Genomic DNA, 22,231 nt, shown 5'->3' with positions numbered 1-22,231 from the left:
TCCTTACGAATACTGTATGGAAAGTATTTTTTATTCCTAATAATATACTTTGCAGCATTAAAAATATAAATTATAATTAACATGGCTTTTTCTTTTGGAAAACAATGACTTGTACCAAGGTGACATTTTGGGGATAGAAGCTCTTATTTCTTTACAGCCAAGTTTAAAACAAAATTAAACAAAATCAAAAATGTGTTTACATACTTTGAGTATTGTTTGTTCTTACTTCAAAATTGTTGAGTAGCATTTTTAGATTATCTTAAACTCTCTAGATAAAAATATAAATACATTCAGCTCTCATTATTCTAAATAGACAAGGTTATTTTCCAGATTTTAAAAATCACTGACATTTAGCAGAAGTGTGCTTTTGGTTGGTCGAAAGAAGCATCCAATTATAAGTATAAAATCTTAATCAGTATGTGAAAATAGGTATCATTTTTACTGTCTTTTTATTTCAATATTAAAATTTCAAAAATGTTGAAAATCTAACCACATAGTTTATTCAATAATTTTGAATAATAATTATCTTTTATTTAATTCTCATTCACTTCAAGAAAGAAATAGATCATCTGTAATTGATGTTTCATCATAATTCTTAGATTGCCTTTGTTCTATTTTTCAAGTTTAACATTGCCTCAGACAATTGGACAAGTTTTCATTGAGAAACTAGCTGACTATATTCTGGTGAAAACAACCTTTGGTTTTTCATTGGCTTGGGATGGAATATCTGGAATTTACCTGAAGCTGTCTGAGGAGCATAAAGGGAAATCATGTGGCCTATGTGCAAACTACAATGACATTCAATCTGATGATTTCATCATTCAGCAAGGTAAGTGGAGCAGAAGAAATGGGTGGGTACTTCTGAGCTCTTCTTCCTTCACTGATCACTCTGTTTATACCCAGAAGGGTACAACTTGTCCTAGGTTGGGTAAAAATGGTAGCTATCGCTTGCCTGCTTATGTGATTTTAAGTGAAGCTTGAACACGAAAATATTTTTGTGTCATTCTTGAAAGCCATGAGCTAGCTTACATTTGCTAAATTAATACAAGTCAGGTCTTACTCATGTAACAAATACTAACTGAGCATTTACTTTGTGTCTGGCACTGTTGTAGGAGCTTGGGATATATCAGTGAAAAAAAAAAAGCTTCTCCCTTCTTGGGGCTTATATCAACATTTTAGTGATTCAGACCCATTTGGGGCAAACTTGTCTACTTTTGGGCAACAGATATTTTGCTTCCAGTCTTGATAGGAATAAATTAAATGACGTCCATGTAATAGTTTTGTAAATACAATAAAATGTGAGCAGAATTGATAAAAGTTGAGTAATAACTTGAAATGGTTTTTATCATGTATAATGATGTACATATCATTCATTCATCTATTCTAAGTCATGAAACTGGTCCCAATGAGCTGTTAATAATGGGCTTTGTTTCAATATGGGTACTAGTTTGCAGTGGCAACAAAATAAGAGAATTACAGGACACGATCATGATTTAGGTCCACATATAAATGTGCAATAAAAAAGAATACTGTTCTTAGTACCAGAAGACCTACCTGGCTTTGAATCTTGTTCAGCTCTTACAAGTTTTGTAATTTGAGGCATCTCAATTAATCTCTCTGATACTCAGTTTCTTCAGCTGTAAAATAGAGATTAAAATAATTTGGAACACAGAGCATTGTTAATAATAATAGCATAGCTTGATACCATTTAGTAATAGTTAATATGAGTACATAGCTATATTATTCCCAACTCTTACAACATCCTGTAAAGTGGGTGTATTTTCTTAATTTTACAATGAGGACACAAGGTGATGTGCCCAATGTAACACAGCTTGTAAATGGTGTTATCAGAGTTGAGTTAACAGATCCAACTGGCTCCCAATTCTATTCTTAGATAAATGTGAGAGAAATTGACTTTTAATCTGTAAAGCGCTATATAATACTGTTTGTTTTACATTATAAAATTAATAGAGAAGAGTTGCCCATATGTTGTGTTTTAAGGGAATGAAAAGCCTACTTAGAGTGTGGGTTCTGGAGTCAGAATGTGGGATTCATATTCTGCTCTGCCACTTGTTAAACTTTCTAAGTTTAATGATATACTAGTAGTGTATACTTCATAGAGTTGCAAGGATTAAATGAGGTAATCCCTGTAAAATACTTAGTACAGTGTCTCGCTTGGCACATAGTTAATACTGAATACATTTTAGCTAATTTATTATCATCTCCAAGTGTTCTCAATGAGCCTATAATGGAGCTAACGTGAAAATGTTTGATTAAAGACACTGCTTTAAGAGGCCCTTGTCAAAATGCAAACATTTTCCCAGGATGCATAATGCTTCATCAGTATTAGTTTACTAGTAGCTAAAGAGCAGGGCTTCAAGGAGTCAATTTTCTTACATGCAAAATGGAGATAATAATAATGACCCTTAGAGCTTCCCAGCCTCTGAGAATCTAATGAGAAAATGTAAGTGAAAGTGTTTAAAAGTCTGTGAGCACAGTACAAATGTACAGTATTGTACATTTCATCACGAAATGGTGTTTTGCATCCAGTTGGGTATTTAGAATGAGAGAGTTCACAAACTTGGAATCTTGAGACTATATTAGGAAGTAGGGTTTTGGACGTAGGCAGAACCAATCAGATGGCAGCTATTGATTTCTTTTTCTTCTGTATCAAGGCTTTATGAAAAAAATAATACTCAATTCAATTCTCAATGTTAGAGTTAAAGACTGCCATGGGCAACTTCCCTGGGGACATCTAGGGAACATGGTATACAAGTTGGGATAGAAAATAGCATCCGCTCTTGTTTAGAGGCAGAGAGACTCAGATTAGGATTTGCAGTAAGAGTCAGACAGACTTTGATAACCTGGAACATAAAATGGTTGCTTACAGTGAGATAATTGGGCAGCACGCAGAAAGGTGTTAGCAGATTATTTGTGGGAGAAGACTGGGAGGAGGCAATTTGACTGAATTACGGCTGAACTGGCAGAAGACAAGAAGGACCCTGGAAAGTATATGGAAGGAGCCTAAAGAGAGATTTCAGCTTTTTCATAATTTTATTTAGTGCACAGAGTAAAGCAGAATGATAAAAAAACTAACTTATGATAATTTATAAAGATGTGACTAGAACCTGCTTTCCGATTTTCTCTCATACCGTAATAATGCAAGAATATGTCTACAGGTGAACTGTATTACCTTTAGCTTAAAGATGCCTAGTATTTTCTTGAAACTCAGCCTGTACTTTGCTGATTAGATAAATCTTTAGAGGCAGAGAGGTAGTTTGATTGAATCCCATTGAATTAATAATTTCTTAACAGTGATTAAAATTGTATTTCTCTCTGTATTCCTATGCATTCTTCAGGCATGACTTCACAAAGAAATGAGCCTTTTCAGAATTTCTGTAGATATAAAAATATTTAAATTTGTTGTCTAGTTGAGATTCTGGTTCCATAATTCATGTCTATGGCTAGCTACTCATAGAAGCCCTGATTTACTCTTGTTTTTCCCAGCATAATAATTAATACTGCCTCTCTTTCACTCTTAGAAGTGTTCCAATATGGACAGTAAATTGCTCCATTTGTAGTACATTTTATATGAAACATATTAATTTTAGTTTTGTAGGCTCCCAGACCACCAACTGATATGGATTTAAAGTCTCATAGTAACCAACATTTGTGACTTTTTTGTTAATGCAATGTAGTGAAAACAGCTAAATATGTGGTTAAAAGCTGGAATTAAAGTGAACTCTAAGGGATTGCCCAGGTTGTTTAGTTACATTAAAATTTGTGCATAAATATGGAAATAGGTGGGCCTTTAGGAAATTTTTTTGATTCTGCAGACCTTAAAAGTATGATGATGCTTTGAAATGAAATGTGACTATAAATTTACTTAAAAGGAACATCAGTTTTTCCTTTTAAAAATAAGTATATTTGGCTTCCCTGGTGGCACAGTGGTTGAGAGTCCGCCTGCCAATGCAGGGGACACAGGTTTGTGCCCCGGTCCGGGAATATCCCACATGCCGCGGAGCGGCTGGGCCCGTGAGCCATGGCCACTGAGCCTGCGCGTCCGGAGCCTGTGTTCTGCAATGGGTGAGGCCGCAACAGTGAGGGGCCCGTGTACCACAAAATAAATAAATAAATAAATAAAATAAAAATAAGTATATTAGACCAGACCCATGCTTGGTTCAGGGTATAGCATTTCCAACAATATCAGAGATAATAAAGTGGACCAAACATCTAGGGCTTATTATTTATAAGCTTATTTAGCCAATATATTTTGAGCACCTACTCTATACCAGATAGTAAACTAGGGATCCAGCAATAGGACAGCTTAGACAAGCTCTCTCCCTTCATGTAGTAGAAGGCAAAATAAATAGACAAATTAAAATATAATTTTTGTGAGCAATAGCAGCCATTAAAAAAGGGGGAAAAGGAGACTAAGTGATAGAACGGTGTATGTTTGGTGGGTCTAGATCATGTGCCGGAGAAGGCTTCTCTGAGGAGGTCATATTAAATAGATGTCCACATGAAGTAAGGGAGACAGCAGAGGGAAGATTGGGGTGGGGGAAGAGTGATTTCGAAGGAGGAGATGCAAGAGCAAAAGCAGGAGCAGGGTGGAACTGAGCTTGAGTGAAGGACATTATAAAGCTTGTATGACTGGAGTAGGCTGAGCGAATATAGGAGTGGAAGATGTAGGAGGGATAGGGTGGGGTAGAGTGGGTGAAACAGGTGGGGAGTTGGGGGAGTGCAGAGGCCAGATCAAAAAAGTCTTCCAGGCCCCTGTAAAACTTGGGATTTTATACTAAGAGCGCAAAGCGTTCTTATAGATGAACTTTTACAATCTTCCCCAAAATTGGTAGTAGTAAGTAGACATCTTCCTATCTTGAAGATGCTGAGATAGAATGGTTCTAGTGGTGCAGTAGCTTGTCATCGCTGGTGGACCTGTGGCTGTGTAAATCTCAGTGGTAGAGATGCTAACACGCAAACATGAAGGCTGTCAGATGGAACTTTGAGATGTCATCTTGTTTGGGTCTGCGGAGTCCTTGAGATTTCAGATTCAGCCCTTGTCCGAACGTGGGGCAGGATTAATTTTCATGTCAGACCCTGAACTTGTCCTCAGGCCAGATAGAAGGCCCAGAGTGCTCACCACCAACTGCCTGTTTGTTGCTGCCGCATAGTAGCTCCTGAATCTTGCCTCTGAATAATGCTGGGATGGTATCAGGATTCCTAATCTGTCCCGAGCATCTTTAGAAACACTATTCATCATATTCCAATGGAATGAATTCACTTCTTAGTACCCTCTTCTCCAGGTGTCTTTTCCATTTTTTCGTTGTCTGTATGACCATCCTCTGAAATCTCCACAAGGGCTCTAGGTACCCCAAAAATGGAGCTACAATTTTAGTAAGGTTCTGACTTATGTCAAATAGAATGAGAGGGCTGTCTGAAAATTTTCATACCAAACTTTGACTTATGTTTCTTAATTTTATGCATATTTTTTCTCCTCTCTGCATTATAAACTGCAGGCTTTACTGGTATTCATTTTGTACCACTCACTTTTCAACCCTTCCCCATTTTGCTTCAATGAAGTTTGCTTTCTCTCTCCAATGGTATTAACTTTTATTTGGTACTTAAACTTGGTTCAATTTATTTTTATTATGCTGAAGTAATGTTATAGTCTAATATCATTGGTAATTATAAAGTTTAACTTTTTGACCAGGAAGTTTATGTTGGTGAACTGTGTCTTTGTGGAGAGTGATCCTATTATACATATTTTTTTTGTATGTGTTTGTGTGAAATAGAGGACTATACAGAAGACATTGCTATGTTTGCAAATAGTTGGTTGGTGCAAACTCCAGATGACACCAAATGTGTACCCACACCCTCAGATTTTCCAAATCCATGCTCCAGTGGAATGCCAGCATTTGAGGTAACTATGACGGTAAAAATTTAGGCATGTTGGATACACCACACATATACTGTATCTGTATAATTAACACTAAGCATTTTTAGCGTAAATACTACATAAACACTGTTAAAATCAGGAAATGTAATGCAACAAGAATAACTTTATGATTATTTCAAAAATGGTGAATACAATGAGTTTCATAAAAGTAGTACTCATTATAAAAATATGTAGTTAGAAAAATGTTGTTTAAAATTTATAAGCCTACATACTTTCTCTTTTCTAGTAAGAACAGAGTGTCTTGCAAACAGATCAGTAGAAAAAAATGAGAGTACAAGCATATCATTCAGTATGTTCTGCTGACCGCCATCTTTTTCTGCATAGGCAATCTTCTTCAAGTGTCAGATACTGTTGCAGTTTCCCTTTTTGAGCTGCCATGAATATATTGATCCATATTTATATATTGCCAGCTGTGTTAATGACCTTTGCAAGTAAGTGAAATGATTTTATTTGCAATAAAATTTTCTTTATCCAAAAAGAAGAGCAAAAACCATTGTGTAACTTCATCATCTCAGCAGTTCAGAAAATGTAATGGGAAATGTAAAACATAAACTGTGCTAACAGCTATTAAAATCTTACTGGATAACAGGTACAGTCTGAATGTTTTATATTAACAGCATGAACAGAATACATTAGTTCTTATACACTTTTTGTGCCACTGATCCCTTTTGGGAATCCAGAGAGGCTATAGGCTCTTTTCAAAATAGTGTTTTGAAATGCACAAAATAAAACATATAAGATTACAAAGGAACTAATTATACTGAAATAGAATTACTGAAATAGTAAAAGAAATGAATTTCTGATCCACGTCCTCTTTTATACGCATTTCAGGTCTAATAACTAATGTAGTTTGATATAGTGATGAGTATAAACAATATTTTGAGATATCTGCAACAATTAAATGAGAAATGAAAATATGGAAAAATGAGATGTGAGTTACATTGATGACAAAGTTACAGATTCTGCTAAGAACATTGTGATGTGTTGCCCATGTATGTAATTGAAAGAAGTGCTAAATATCAGCTGGAGACTAGCAAAAATAAACATGTAGTATTTTTTACATCCAAGGGCACAGACTCTTGTCTTCACTCCCTGCTTAAGAACACGTAGACTAAGGTGGTTGTCTAGGGAACAAATTCAGTGAGACTCATCATAATGTGTTCATCAATGTAGAACTTATAAATTACCCATTTTTGAGGTGAAGTCCTTTTTATTTTAGTTTTTCAAAAGTCTACCAAGTGAAAGATACATGCACCCTGATATTCATAGCAGCACTATTAACAATCGCCAAGACATGGAAGCAACCTAAGTGTCCATCGACAGATGAATGCATAAAGAAGATGTGGTATTTATATACAATGGAATACTAGCCATAAAAAGAATGAAATAATGCCATTTGCAGCAACATGGATGGATCTAGAGATTATCAGACTAAGTGAAGTAAGTCAGAAAGAGAAAGACAAATACTATATGGTATCACTTATTGTGGAATCTAAAATATGACACAGGTTAACTTATTTACAAAACAGAAGCAAAGACATAGAAAACAAACTTGTGGTTACCAAAGGGGAAAGGGGGTGGGGAGGAATAAATTAGGAGTTTGTGATTAGCAGATACAAAATACTGTATATAAAATAAACAACAAGGTCCTATACAGAGCAGGGAACTATATTTAATATCCTATAATAAACCATAATGGAAAAGAATATGAAAAATAATATGTATATATATGTATAACTGAATCACTTTGCTGTACACCAGAAACTAACACAACATGTAAATCAACTATACTTCAGTTAAAAAAAAATTACCAAGTGTATGTGATTAGCTATCTTGAATGTTCGAGAATATCTCAAGAAATTTTTATGTTTGCATCTTTTAAGTATCCCAAGTTTAAATGGTACATGGGAACATTGCTGTAAAGGGACCAAACTAATTTTTGGTTGAGTAAAACCACTGAAATTATATCTTGGGTAGCTTGTTAAGAGGTCTAAGTTTATCAAAAGTGAAAACAGAGAGGAAAGGTTGAGGTAGTGTGAAGTTATTTATAATCACTCTGCTTTAATTAACTTAAGATTATTATAAAAATAATGAATGTAATAATATTTTCCAGATATTAAAATGAGATTGTTTGGGAAACTTCTTAATTTTGAATAAAGTAAAGTTATACCTTTATTTGTATGTATAGTCTCAGGGATTTCTGAACTAATGCAGGAGCTTTGAAAGAGCATTCCCTCTGCCTAAAATATTGAGTACTGACCTTTATATTTTACAACATTCTGTCCTCTATTTGGTTTTATTTTTCATTTAAGTGCTATATTGTTCTATCTCTGTTCTATCACTTAGTCTCTTTTTTGAGAATCTCTGTAGGTAGTCCATTGTCCTTATTTAGCCATCTATATGGAATTAACAATTGTTCTTATTCCATGATGACTCATTCTGGGACCATTCTCCAACAGTCTTCTCACTTGTCTTATCATCTTTAGCACTCGTTTCTCAAGTAGCCTGAAGTGAAGGATCACTTGGCAGATCCAGAAAAGTCAGTCGCCATTTATTAGTTGGGATATTGTTTGGTTGCTTCAAAAGCATCAGTGGCTTCGATTCAATTGAATGCTTATATTTCTCCATTGACTCAGTGACACTATTGCTATGTCATCCCCCAGGGCCTAGGGTATTATTTTCAATTTCATCGTCAAAACTGGCTCACCACTGCCATGTTCATATTTTAACCCTTAGGAAGGGAGAAAAGGAAATAGAGGGCTGTCAGCATTTTTAAGGATGTGATGTGGAAGTTTCATGCACATTCTCACTTTTAACCCTTTGGCCAGAACTTAGAAACATGGGCCATACCTAGAAGTAAGGACAGCTGAGAAATGTTGTCCTTGGCTGGGCAGCCATATGCCTAGCAAAAACTTGCAGTTCTAATACTAAAAAGAAGAGGGAACTGGGCATGAAAAGTAGCTGGCCAGTAGATGAAGCAGCTACTTCATCTGAAATTTCACCATTAAGAAGTTAACATTTTTGTCTTTTGAAATTTTGATGTATTTAGGCTTTGGATTTCAAAACCTAATTGCTTTCTTTAGGGCAAATAAAAACAGCAGGGTTGTGAAACACCTTTTACTGGTTGAAATCAGCTGACACCTTAAGATACGTATCTGAGGTGAAGAGGCAGGGCAGAGCAGGCAGGTAATACCAAAGAAAGGGCTTTATAATGGAATAAGTGGGCATTGATAAAATGGAAGTGAGAAGGTACCAGGGTTAGCCTTTCACTCCCCTCAATATTTCACCCCGGACTATACCTACCTACGTTCTTTTTCCCCTAAAGGAGATTCTCTTCATTTCTTATGTTAAGGGACTGCCTCCAGGGATCCTATACCATGATTATATAATTGTGAATCTGCTGAACACAGATTAATTTCCTGCTTGGATTATGATAGTGTATTGAATTCAATTCAACACATTTTCTGAGTGTTTATTCCGAGTTGAGCATTGTGCCACATCTTGGTGAAATAGAAACAGTTTATTATGTTGATTTAAAAAAATTTTTTTTTAAACCCACATTTGTTTATTTATTTATTTTTGCTGTGTTGGGTCTTCATTTCTGTGCGAGGGCTTTCTCTAGTTGCGGCAAGTGGGGGCCACTCCTCATCGCAGCACACGGGCCTCTCACTAACGCGGCCTCTCTTGTTGTGGAGCATAGGCTCCAGATGCGCAGGCTCAGTAGTTGTTGCTAACAGGCCCAGTTGCTCTGCAGCATGTGGGATCCTCCCAGAGCAGGGCTCGAACCCGTGTCCCCTGCACTAGCAGGCAGACTCTCAACCACTGTGCCACCAGGGAAGACCTATTATGTTGATTTTTAATTTATTTTATTTTATTTTTAAATTTTTTGTTGAAGTATAGTTGATTTACAATATTATATTAGTTTCAGGTGTACAACATAGTGATTCAATATGTTTATAAATTATACTCCATTTAGCATTATTATAAAATATTGACCATATTCTCTATGCTGTACATTACATCCTTGTATCTTATTTATTTTATACCTAGTAGTTTATACCTCTTAATTCCCTTCTCCTATCTTGCCCTGCCCCTCATCCCTCTCCCCAGTGGTAGCCACTAGTTTGTTCTCTGTGAATCTGTTTCTGTTTTGTTATATTCATTCCTTTTATTTTTATTTATTTATTTTTGCCGTACGCGTGCCTCTCACTGTTGTGGCCTCTCCCGTTGCGGAACACAGGCTCCGGACGAGCAGGCTCAGCGGCCATGGCTCACGGGACCAGCCGCTCCGCGGCATGTGGGATCTTCCCGGACCGGGGCACGAACCCATGTCCCCTGCATCGGCAGGCGGACTCTCAACCAATGAGCCACCAGGGAAGCCCCATTTCTTTTATTTTTTTAGATTCCACATATAAGTGAAAACACACAGTATTTTATTTTTCTGTCTTATTTCACTCAGCATAATACCCTTCAGGTCCATCCACGTTTTTGCAAATGGCAAAATTTTATTCCTTTTTATGGCTGTGTAATGTTCCATTTATAATATTCCATAATATCTTCTTTATTCATTCATCTTTGCTGGAAGCTTAGGCTGCTTCCGTATCTTGGCTATTGTAAGTAATGCTACTATGGCAAAACAAATTCGGGGTGTTTACAGAACACAAAAAAGTGTTGCTGGAGCATGGTGAATGGGAGAGAGAGAGGAGATGAAGTTAGAGAAGGAGGCAGAGTCTAGATTACCTAGAGTCTTAGGGCTCATAGTAAGGAGTATGAATTTTTGCTTGATCTTATTTCATACAACTTGACTATTCTCAGCAGATCTGAATTTGCCCTTTGCCTTATCTCTTACCCTACTCTGCTTATTCTGGGTAGACTGACTGTGCTTTAGCCTGAATTATGTCAGAATGTCAGTTAGTTCATTTGGGATATAATAAATCTGGGGGGAGGGGGTAGTATAAAATGAAAATGCAAGGCCCCCTGTTAAAAACATTGTTGAGAGAATTTCAAGATAGTGACAGCAGAGCGTGAAACCGAGTACGGGGTCCAGCTAAGTGAAGGGCCTTTTTAAGAGCAGGGCCTTGTGTGACTGACTACACAGGTCACATTCCCATAAAGCTGGCCCTGATCTTGATAAATGTTGCTGAAAAAAAGGAATGCCTTCTACTGATGAAAAAAAACAATGCTGCTGTCAACATTGATGTGCATATATCTTTTTGAATTAGTGCTTTTGTTTTCTTCACATATATACCCAGGAGTGGAATTGCTGGGTCATAGGGCATTTCTATTTTCAGTTTTTTTAGAGAACTTTCATTCTCTTTTGCATAGTGACTGCCCCAATTTACATTCCCACCAACAGTTTACTAGAGTTCCCTTTTCTCCACATCTTCTCCAACGTTTGTTATTTTTTTTGACAACAGCCATTCTGACAGGTGTGAAGTGATAATCTCATTGTGGTTTTGATTTGCATTTCCCTGATGATTAGTTATGGTGAGCATCTTTTCATATGTCTGTTGGCCATCAAAACAAAAAACAATTTAGAAATAGTCCCTGTCCTAGGAACTCAGATTCTAATGGGGCAGAGAAACAGACCTTCAGCAATTATACATGCTTTAAATGCAAAGTGCAATGAATGTGGAGCAGAGAACTACTAACTTTATCAGGTAGTGCCTAGAGGAGACGACAGCTGAGTTGGAATTTGAAGGATGATACATTACCAGTTCTTGAACTTGTCGTGTTTCTGCTTCTAAGAATGCTAAACTGAGCAGCAAGGAAATGCTTCTAATTTTGCCACACCCAAATCTATTGATTTATTGATAAAAACAACTATTATTTAATGTTCATTTTCCCTATTAAAGTTCACATCCAAAATGGAAAAATAAGCTTATGTTCCCCTCAGTAAATTGCAATAATAATTTCTTTCTTGCCCGATTGTTGTTTTTATGCAATGCCAAATGTAATATGCCCAGTACAGTTCCTAGCATAACATAGTCACAGTAAATAGTAGCTATTTGAATAATAGTTGCATTGGGTTGAAAGCCAATATTCAGTTACTTTGTTAGTTTTCAGAGCCTCCATTAATTGTAGGAAACAATGCACATATTTAAAGTAAATCATAGATTTTAATGTCTTTCTAGGAATTCAACAGTTTTAACTTACCTTGTTTTTCAGAGACTTTTCTTATTCGGAGGTTTAGAATATTTTCTGAGTTTCTGAAGTTTATATGCTCAGTCCTTTTTTTTCCTTCTAAAGCTCAGTTAATTGGACTAGATAAGCTTCATGATTCAATTACAGTAGCACAGGATAAGTGCAATTTGAGACGGGTGGCTTTGGCTTCTACAACAGAGATACTGAAAATGCTAAGGCTCACAAAATACAACGTTCGTAAGGTCATTATCTTGAAAGATATTTAACTATTTAATTTTGAGTTTCAGTTGGGTTGAAAAACAAGCCCACTACCTTATAAACCCTGTTTATTTTATAGATGCCTTGTTAATCTGCTTTGGGAATTGGCAGACCTCTTATATTTGTTTGGAGGAGTTTCTAAGGCGATTATAAGAAAATACTTAGAGATTATTCACTCTTGGCAGCATTATAAAAGTAACTAGATTTAGTAATTTAAACCTGAAAGAATTAAAAATCTTCTTTTAAATCTTAAATTAAATGCTATTTATTTAATCTTTCAGAAGTTCTGCAGGTTATTAGTATTGGTTTTATTCCAGCATGTATACTATCAAGAGCATGGTATCTTAGAAATAATTTTCATATTTGTTGTTTTTGCTGTGATAGAATTTTATCTGTTCTAATAGGATTTGTTAAATTCTGAAAGATCTAGGATGCTTTGTGTGGGAACAAAAAAATACAAGGATTCTGGGAAGAACATCATAATTAAAATAGAAATCTTTTTCAGTACAGGTACTCCCTTGAATCAAATGAAAAGTGGCCAAATTATTGAAAGACTTAGATGAAACAATTTACCTAGGCCTTTTTAGCTGGGATCCCATGTTTATCTGTTTTCTGCATTATTGTACATAACATAATATAATATATTATATACAAGCTGACATCAGCTAATATTAGAATATTCACCACATACTCAGCATTTCTTGAGATCAGGAGCTCAAAGGTATGGTTTCTGTCAATATTTCCTGTGTGATATTGGATCTGTCTTTTCACTTTTCAGAACTCACGACGATGAGACCTATTGTCGAGCAGCCACCGAGTATGCTAGAGCCTGTTCCCATGCTGGCTACCCTATTCAAGACTGGAGAGATGACTTTCCAGCATGCAGTATGTTTCATTATTTTCCAGCCCTCTGCACTTCTATTAATTTTAGGCTTATCCTAGTACTCAAAACTTACCCTAGTGCTCAAAACTAATGAATTGCAAATACTTGTTATTGATGCAATAATGTTGGTAAACTTTTGCATACTTTTAAAACACTGTAATCTCTGTCTTTCTGTGTCTGCCTTACTTCACTTAGTATGATAATCTCTAGGTCAATCCATATTGCTGCAAATGGCATTATTTCATTCTTTTTTATGACTAATATTCCATTGTGTGTGTGTGTGTGTGTGTATATACCACATCTCCTTAAGACAAATATCATATGATGTTGATTATATGTGGAATCTAAAAGAAAAAAAAAGATACAAATGAACTTATTCCAAAACAGAAAGAGAGTCACAGACACAGAAAACAAACTTATGGTTACCAAAGGGGAAATGGAAGTGGGGGAGGGATAAATTAGGAGGCTGGGATTAACATATATACACTACTATGTATAAAATAGATAACCAACAGGGATCTACTATAGCACAGGGAACTATACTCAATATTATGTAATAACCTATAAGGGAAAAGAATCTGAAAAAGAATATGTATATATATATGTATATATATATAATATATATCTCTGAATCACTGTGCTGTACACCTGAAATGTATACAATATTGTAAATCAACTATACTTCAATAAAAATTTTAAAAAACCCCAAAAAACCCACTGTAATCTTTTTGAGTGTTGAATAAAGTTGATTTACAGCTTGCCTGTTTGCCCATTTTAGTTGATAAATGTGATGACAGCTTTGTCCATCGGGATTGTATCAGTTGTTGCCCACCAACCTGCACATTTGAGGAACAATGTCTTGGGAGTAATCTCCATTGTCTTGACGGATGTTACTGCGCGGATGGTAAGTGCTTCATGAAAGAAACCATGTCTGCACTCGTGGAAACTAGTACCCCTGTGATCCAAGAATCATGTCTTAATGTCATCTCTCAGGATGATAGGGCTGTTGTGATTTTCTATCCTTGTAGGATTTGATCCTTGAAGTGACTAGAAGGAATGGCTGCTTTTCTTTAGTAAAAGCCTTATTCCTTTGTAAATTTCCTTGGAAGTTTGGAACTTTGTCTTGAAGTCACCCATGGCAGATCTTTTGTTCTCTTGAGTATTTAAAGATATTTAATAATTTATATACTTTAATTTTTTAAAGATGAAATCAAGTTCAGAAAAAAAAACCTTCACATTTTGGCAGTACAAGATTTTAGTCCTGATGTAGTTTTAATATTTGAAATTAGAAGTAACGTAGTAAGTGATAGAAACGGGATTTAAATCTGCTATACTGATAGACATTTATAAGAACATTGAGGATTTACTCAAACCCTTTTATTTTTACAGATTAAAAAAAAATAGAATCCCAGAGATGTTAAGTGATTTTCCCACTGTCATACACTTAATATGACTGAGGACTACTTGGAATCAGATCTGTTGACCTCAGTCCATTGTTCTGTCAGTGCTACTCTAAGTGCTTTGGACCCGTGCCAGGCCTAAACTGTTACCAGCCAGTGATGAGATAAGGAGTTTGCACCAGAATATAAATCCGTGCACCAAAATATAAGTCAATGCTTCCTTCATCTAGAGAGTCTTACTCTGAAAAACAGATCAGCTGAATCAAACAGTGTGCTTAGTAACACTGGTTCAACCACCTTTCCTCATTAGAGAGAAGTACTAAATGCAGTTCTACTGTACTAGCCCTTTGAGAAGCACTGCTTGGCTCTTTATTATCTGTGTGATGATAGTGTAAATCTCTCACTTTGACATAAACAGAAATAAAACCAAGAATATACTTTCTCCCTCTTCTCCTCCCCTCTTCCCTCAAAAGCAAAGAGACATTAGTTGCCCTAATTCTGTACTGTGAATCTTGAATTTCTGATGGCAAGTCATGGGCTAAGAAAGTTGAAAACCACTGAAATAGACCCTTATAAGGTAGCTGCTGATTGAGACAGAGCAAGGCTGTTGGTAACCTCCTTGAAAGTAAAGAAACTTGTTATTTCCAGCACATAGTGTAAGCAAGTGTTCAATAAAAGTTGGTTGAATTATTATATTCAAAGAATACAATCTTTATTATTTATTTTGTGAATTTGATATGTGTTTTTCTTAAATAGGCCTCATAATGGAAAATGGGACTTGCATCTCCTTGGAAAATTGCCCATGCAATTTTCATGGATTAACTTATTCAGTTGGTTCAAAAATTGAACAAGAATGTACTGAATGGTATGTGATTAATGTACAGCTAATTATTTCTGGATACTTGACTAGTTGACCATTTTACCATGACATATGTTTAAAGAAATATACTTTTTATTAATTTTTCTTCCAAAAATTCCAAGACACAGTTTTCCTTTTATTTAAAGCCTTACAGGGACAGGGTGATGGGGGAAACATCTATATTTTCTTCTATGATGTAATTCTCCTCACTTCCCTTGGTAGTTCTATAAAATCTTATTTCCATGTGATGAACTGTTGAATTGTCTTGTTATTCATAATCACCAATTTGCACAAACTTTTACCCTTAGAACTTGATGGTTCTCTTGGCCTTCTCTATTGAGTACCTTAAAAAGTGACTATCCAGTTTTTGGCCATGATTAGAGACTTTTAGAAATTCTTCTTAAATTAGCTAACTAAAACTATTATAGCCAAAGATTGAATCCCTTCAGGGCAATCTAAAAAGAAACAGAGGTGTAAATGTCATTAGGCAATTTTCCCTTAGGTGTCTGTGTATATAACTGAAATGCAATTGAAAACTAACCCTGTTCTTAGATACTGATTTGAGTTCCGGCCATTCTGAGACTGCTTCTGTCCTCCAAAATTCATACCTGTTTGATGGTAGAAGGCAGAATTTATCTTACAAAGGGAATATCTTTTCTCTCTCCTTAAGGTCTGATGATGCTCAAAGCCAACTGTTAAAATTTTTAGTAGATGAGTTAACTTATTAATCTTAACCTCTCTCTATATATTTCTCTAATGATGTGGGTAAATACTTTATTGTGTGTGACCTTTTTTGGTTTAATCAATGAGGGAAGGACAGAAACAGAAGTTCTCTGCTTAGTGTTTTTGTTCTTGACTAATGCAATAAATAATAATTTAGGTGCTTGCCAGTCCAAATTTATCAGTTAATTGAACTTTTGGAGAGATATTTTTCAAGTCAGATTATTGCGAACCTAAAAAACATGATACATTTTGGTTACATTTACCAATACGTTATTGCAAATATTCATACAGTTTCTCTATACAATTAGATGAATATTTTTATCATTTCATTTAGTGTATGTGTTGGTGGAGTTTGGAACTGCACTGAGCATGACTGCCCAGGTAATCTTTTAAAATGTTTTTAAAGACAATGTCTTGATTTTCATGAAATTGAGGAGGAAGCTAGCACTGATTTTTGTAAGGTCATCTCATATAAATGCAATGATTTCTAAATCCAGATATTAAGAGGATAGTGGAAAATTGAATAAATGATAGCTCTGAGCAGACAGCTTTGGGAAAAATTTACTAAAATAGTAGAAATATTCTAAAAAATATGTGGGACAGCTATCATTTAATAAATTTTAAGTTAAATTGAATAACATAATTTAGTAAGTTTGTCAAACTAATGAATTTTAAAGACTTTAGTTATTCTTTTTGATACCTAAAAATTTATCCTAAGTTGACCTACTTCTTTTTAAGAATAAACATAATTTCTTCCTCCTTCTCCTTTTCTCCTTCTCCTCCTCCTCCCCCTCTCTCCCTCCCCTCCCCCTCCGCCTCCTCCTCCCCCTCCTTCTTTTCTTCCTCTTCCTCTTCCTCTTCTTCCTCCTCTACTTCTTCTTCTTCCTCTTCTTCTTCTACTTCTCCTTCTCCTTCTTCTCCTTCCTCTTCTTCCTCTTCTCCTTGCTCCCCTTTACTCCCCTTTGCTCCCCTTTCTCCCCCTTCTCCTCCTTCTCCTCTTCCACCCCCCCACCTCCTCCTCCTCCTCCTCCTCCTTCTTCTTCTTCTTTTTTGGTAGTTCAATGCTCTGTTGTAGGTGATTCTCATTTTACTACTTTTGATGGTCGACATTATTCTTTCATTGGAATGTGCCAATACATCCTTGTAAAAGGAACTGGAAAAGATAAATTCACAATTACTTTACAGAAAGCTCACTGTGAGCAGGTAAGAACATTTCAAAATGACCAGAGGAATGTTCATTTTTTTGACTCAAACTTCTTATCTCGGTTAAGAATGGTAACATGAATGGGTATAGTTATTTTCTTCAAAAATAAAACGCCACTGATTGTTAAGATGCATCATTATTCTATATACTACAAAGAAAGAAAGCATGTTGATGATTAATCTGTTATACTATTAATATCATGTATCCTGATTTCAGAGATATTAAATATCTAAAAATCTAAATATCTATTAAAATATAAGATATTAAAATAAATTCAGAGATATTAAAATATATTTTAAAATATCAGATTAAATAGTGCATATTTATTGTACTTTCTTTCTTAAAAATGGTATTTGTTTATGTATAGGTTTTTGGAACATTTCATGACTGCACAATAGACAATAAGCTTTTTGTTACTTCCAAACTGCTCTCTCTTTTTTTTCTAACATCTTTATTGGATGTTAATTGCTTTACAATGGTGTGTTAGTTTCTGCTGTATAACAAAGTAAATCAGCTATACATATACATATATCCCCATATCTCCTCCCTCTTGCATTTCCCTCCCACTTTCCCTATCCCACCCCTCTAGGTGGTCCCAAAGCACTGAGCTGATCTCTCTGTGCTATGTGGCTGCTTCCCACTAGCTATCTATTTTACATTTGGTAGTGTATATATGTCCATGCCACTCTCTCACTTCATCCCAGCTTACCCTTCCCCCTCCCTGTGTCCTCAAGTCCATTCTCTATGTCTTTATTCCTGTCCTGCCCCTAGGTTCTTCAGAACCATTTATTTTGTTTTAAGATTCCATATATATGTGTTAGCATACGGTATTTGTTTTTCTCTTTCTGACTTACTTCACTCTGTATGACAGACTCTAGGTCCATCCACCTCACTACAAATAACTCAATTTCATTTCTTTTTATGGCTGAGTAATATTCCGTTGTATATATGTGCCACATCTTCTTTATGCATTCATCTGTCGATGGGCACTTAGGTTGCTTCCATGTCCTGGCTATTGTAAGTAGAGCTGCAATGAACATTCTGGTACATGACTCTTTTTGAATTATGGTTTTCTCAGGGTATATGCCCAGTAGTGGGATTGCTGGGTCAGATGGTAGTTCTGTTTTTACAAACTGCTATCTTAAAGGTGATTTTTGACAGAATTTAACAAGTTTCACATCATTCTAAATAGATATGATGGATTTTTTAGCATTCTGGAATATTTATTTTAAAGACATTTTCTTGAAATAAGCACATCAATAATTTGTAAACAAAGAAACCCAGATTTTCATTCATCTCTTTCTAAATCAAGTAGTCAAAATTTTGCCAAAATCTTTTTTTCTATTTTCATTCGAACATAAAATGGTTGTTTCCAACAAAATTCCAGTCTACTTTGTTAGGTTTTTTTTTAGTTTGATTTTTATTTTTTCTTTTGCAATATGTCAGGTCTCAGTTAACCTTCTGCATGGAACAGTAATTCTCTTTGTTCTTTTCTACATTGAATTTTTAAAATATTTAATATACCACAAATGAATTTGGAAAGATCCTTTAATTATGCACTATGGAAAACATAATTATTGGCACTTTATTGAAAAAATTTCTATTTAATAATCTGTGTAAACTGTATGTATGTATATGGTATATTTAATGTACTACATAAAGATATATTTTATTAGTAATGGGGCTACATTATATTCACAATAAGATGTAATAATAACTATTATATTGCTTATTCTCAAGTTTTCTATATACCATAAGTTTTTATCCATGTGTGCTCTCTCCTTTCTTTTCTCCTTTCTCTCCCTCATCTTCTCCCATTTCCTTCTCCCATTGGTCCTGTCCCTTTCTATGTCTTTCTCTCTCTCTCACTCTTTTAATTGATAATTTGATTTTTATGCAGAACCTTGGCTTGGTCTGCCTTCAGTCTGTAACTCTAATTCTGGAGGATGATTTCAACAAACAAGTGACCCTTAGTAGGGGAGGACAGATCCTCACCAGTCCTAACCAGGGCTTCAGTCTGAATGGTAAGAAGCAATGCTGATGGTGTAGTTTTCTTACATGAACAACAACAGCAGCACAACTTCAATGGAGTCTTTTCCCATTAGCCAACTAACCTAACATTTATTGAGTGACTATATGTTGCCAGCTCCTCAGCCGGACTTAGTTGAGACTGCCATGTTTATGGGATCTAGTGTTTATCTCAAGTGGACTAGAGTTTGGAAGAGGAGAGATACGAGTAAACAGCCACTTAAAAATATGATAAACCCAAAGATATGTATAGGGACTTTGGGGGTCTAAATGATTAGGTACAACTCACTCAACCCTGCAGGTATGGTCAGGAAATTTTCTTAAGGAAAGGACTATCTCATTGAGCATTTACAGCTGAGGAATTGCCCGGATGAAGGAGATGGGGGAAGTGTTCTAGGCATAACAAAGAGGAGAACTATGCAGTATGTTTAGGGGGAACTGTAACTACTTTGGCATTGCTGCAGCATGAAGAGGGTAGGTGTAGAATGTCCAGAGATGAGAAGAGGGAAAGAGATGGGGGTGAGAATGGGAAAGACCTTATTTTTTAAATTGAAGTACAGTTGACTTACAATATTATATTAGTTTTAGTTATACAACATAGTGATTCAATATTTTGATAGATTGTACTTCATTTAAAGTTATTTCAAAACAATGATTGTTATTTCCTGTGCTGTACAATATATCCTTCTTGCTTATCTGTTTTATACATAGTAGTTTGTATCTCTTAATTCCATGGGGAATGCCTTATATACAGGGCATCATACTTTGTGGTTTTCCTGGGAGGCCCTGTTCATGCCTGTGTTCCAGTATAGTTGCTAATAACAGTCTGTTTTGCTTTCAGAAATGTCTTGAATTGTGTTATAAATTACATGGTCACAGTCAATGTCGTGCCGGGATGTTGATTGAACTTGATATGGAATTGAATATGCAATTGTTATTATTTGACCATTTTTATGTACAAAGATGACAATCTCATATGCTTCAACCAAATAAGCAATGAGTTTTAATGAGGAGACTAACTTTGTCTTTTTTTTCTTGGTAGACTACTATAACAACACTATGGAAATGGCTTTGAGAAATGTTAGACAGGAGGCACAGATAATGGTTAGGATATTATTTGAGGAGGGCGTACAAGGAATGAGGAGGAACTGATCCAAGACAGTGACAGTAGAGATGGAGAGAGGAAAACAGATTGAAATTTTATTTAGAAAAAAAGTGCTGTCAACTCGGTGATGGATTGGATTGGGGTTGGTTGGGGAAGGACAACAAGGGGGATGAAGTGATCAAAGAATGATTCTCAGATTTCTCGGTTTGGTGACCAGACTGATGGCAGAAATTGTGATAGAGATGCAGGAGCAACTCTTCTGGTTGCAAAAGTCAAATTCAGTCTTGAGCACAAGTTTCTCTTCTCTAAAGATGTCTCATAAAATGGTGCTTCTCTAGTGCTGTGCTCCCCTTTTTGCTGACAGTTTCAAAGGAATGGGGAGTTTTTGAAAAAGTGCCCCTTCCGTATTGAATCATGACCAATTCGTGGGAACACACACACACACACACACACACACACACACACACACACACACGTTAAGGAAAAGAGATCAGATTTCAAATGTCTAAGGACTGTCCACCCCCACCATGAGATGCTTGCCAACTGAAATTACATGTGCACCTGACAATCTATTAAAAATATCTGCTGAAGACCCAGAGGGAAATGGAAGAAAAGAAAGCAGGCACAAGGTGGTGAAAATTGGCCCCGGAGCACAGGAGCAGGAACTGGGAAGAAGTCTTTTGGAAGAAGACTCCCGATGTTGTACATTAGCGCTAATTTCAGAACACTGCCTGTGAGTCTCAAAGCTGATTTATGTATGTTCTTTTCCTGCAGGAATTGTTGAAATTCAGACTCTGTCATCCTTATTTATTCTTCTAAAAACCACGTTTGGTTTAAAGATGCTGTTTGCTATAGATGGGGAAAGAGTTTATATTCAGCTCACTAGTGCGTGGAAAAGAAGAACGTTAGGTCTGTGTGGCACGTTTAATGGGAACATAAGGGATGATTTTCTGTAAGTATGATCTCTGTATAGCTAACATAATTTAATGACTAGTAATTTAGAGGATATAAATTCTTACATTAAAAATGTTTACTTAACTAATAATAGCTTAGTACTCACTGTTCCAAGAGCTTTACATGGATTACTGTATTTAAATTTTGTAGCAATCCCCTGATTAGTATCTCTGTTTTATAGATAAGGAAGCTAACTGAGGCACCAAAGTGACAAATAAATAGCTCAGTCACATAGCTCAAATACAGTGGAGCTGGACTTTGGGTTTAGGTAGCGAGACTCAAGAGCCTGAAGGCTACCCACAGAATAACTTCCCGTTATTCTCTCTCTGCCACCTATCCTATCAAGCTTAATGGTATTTTATGTAAAAAAAATTTTGCTGCCTTTAAAAAGTCTTAGAATCATTTGGTATGAATGATAGTAAATTATACTTTAATAATATTGATATCATTTGGTATGAATGATATCTCCAAAGCAACACTGTGGCATCTAAGTTAATTGGATTTTGTGATGGTTGGTGTTTCATTAGGAGAAAAAGCAATAAAATACATTTACACCCCTTGTATTGACAAAGCACTTTCACCTACATGTGATAAGACATGGTGTATAACTTAGTGTAAATGCTTTGAGCACCTGTTATTGTGCTAAGCACTGTGGGACAATAGAGGCAGTAGGACATGGTTCCCATCCTCAAGGAGCTTATCTTGTGGATTGGG

At 35.7% G+C, this 22,231-nt stretch overlaps 1 protein-coding gene across 1 annotated transcript in view; it reads left to right on the top strand.

The window, feature by feature from the left end:
* OTOGL (otogelin like) overlaps positions 1 to 22,231 on the top strand; it is a 148,126-nt gene that overhangs the window by 23,575 nt on the left and 102,320 nt on the right. The window contains 10 exon segments of the mRNA XM_065887244.1: positions 624 to 829; positions 5,796 to 5,923; positions 6,284 to 6,390; positions 13,140 to 13,246; positions 14,023 to 14,148; positions 15,401 to 15,509; positions 16,561 to 16,607; positions 17,284 to 17,429; positions 19,331 to 19,454; positions 21,338 to 21,515. Of these exon segments, the coding sequence (XP_065743316.1) occupies positions 624 to 829; positions 5,796 to 5,923; positions 6,284 to 6,390; positions 13,140 to 13,246; positions 14,023 to 14,148; positions 15,401 to 15,509; positions 16,561 to 16,607; positions 17,284 to 17,429; positions 19,331 to 19,454; positions 21,338 to 21,515 (1,278 nt within the window).

This window comes from Phocoena phocoena, chromosome 11, assembly GCF_963924675.1.
Source record: "Phocoena phocoena chromosome 11, mPhoPho1.1, whole genome shotgun sequence".
NCBI classification, from domain to species: Eukaryota; Metazoa; Chordata; class Mammalia; order Artiodactyla; family Phocoenidae; genus Phocoena; species Phocoena phocoena.
This window is presented reverse-complemented; position numbering and strand designations above follow the sequence as displayed.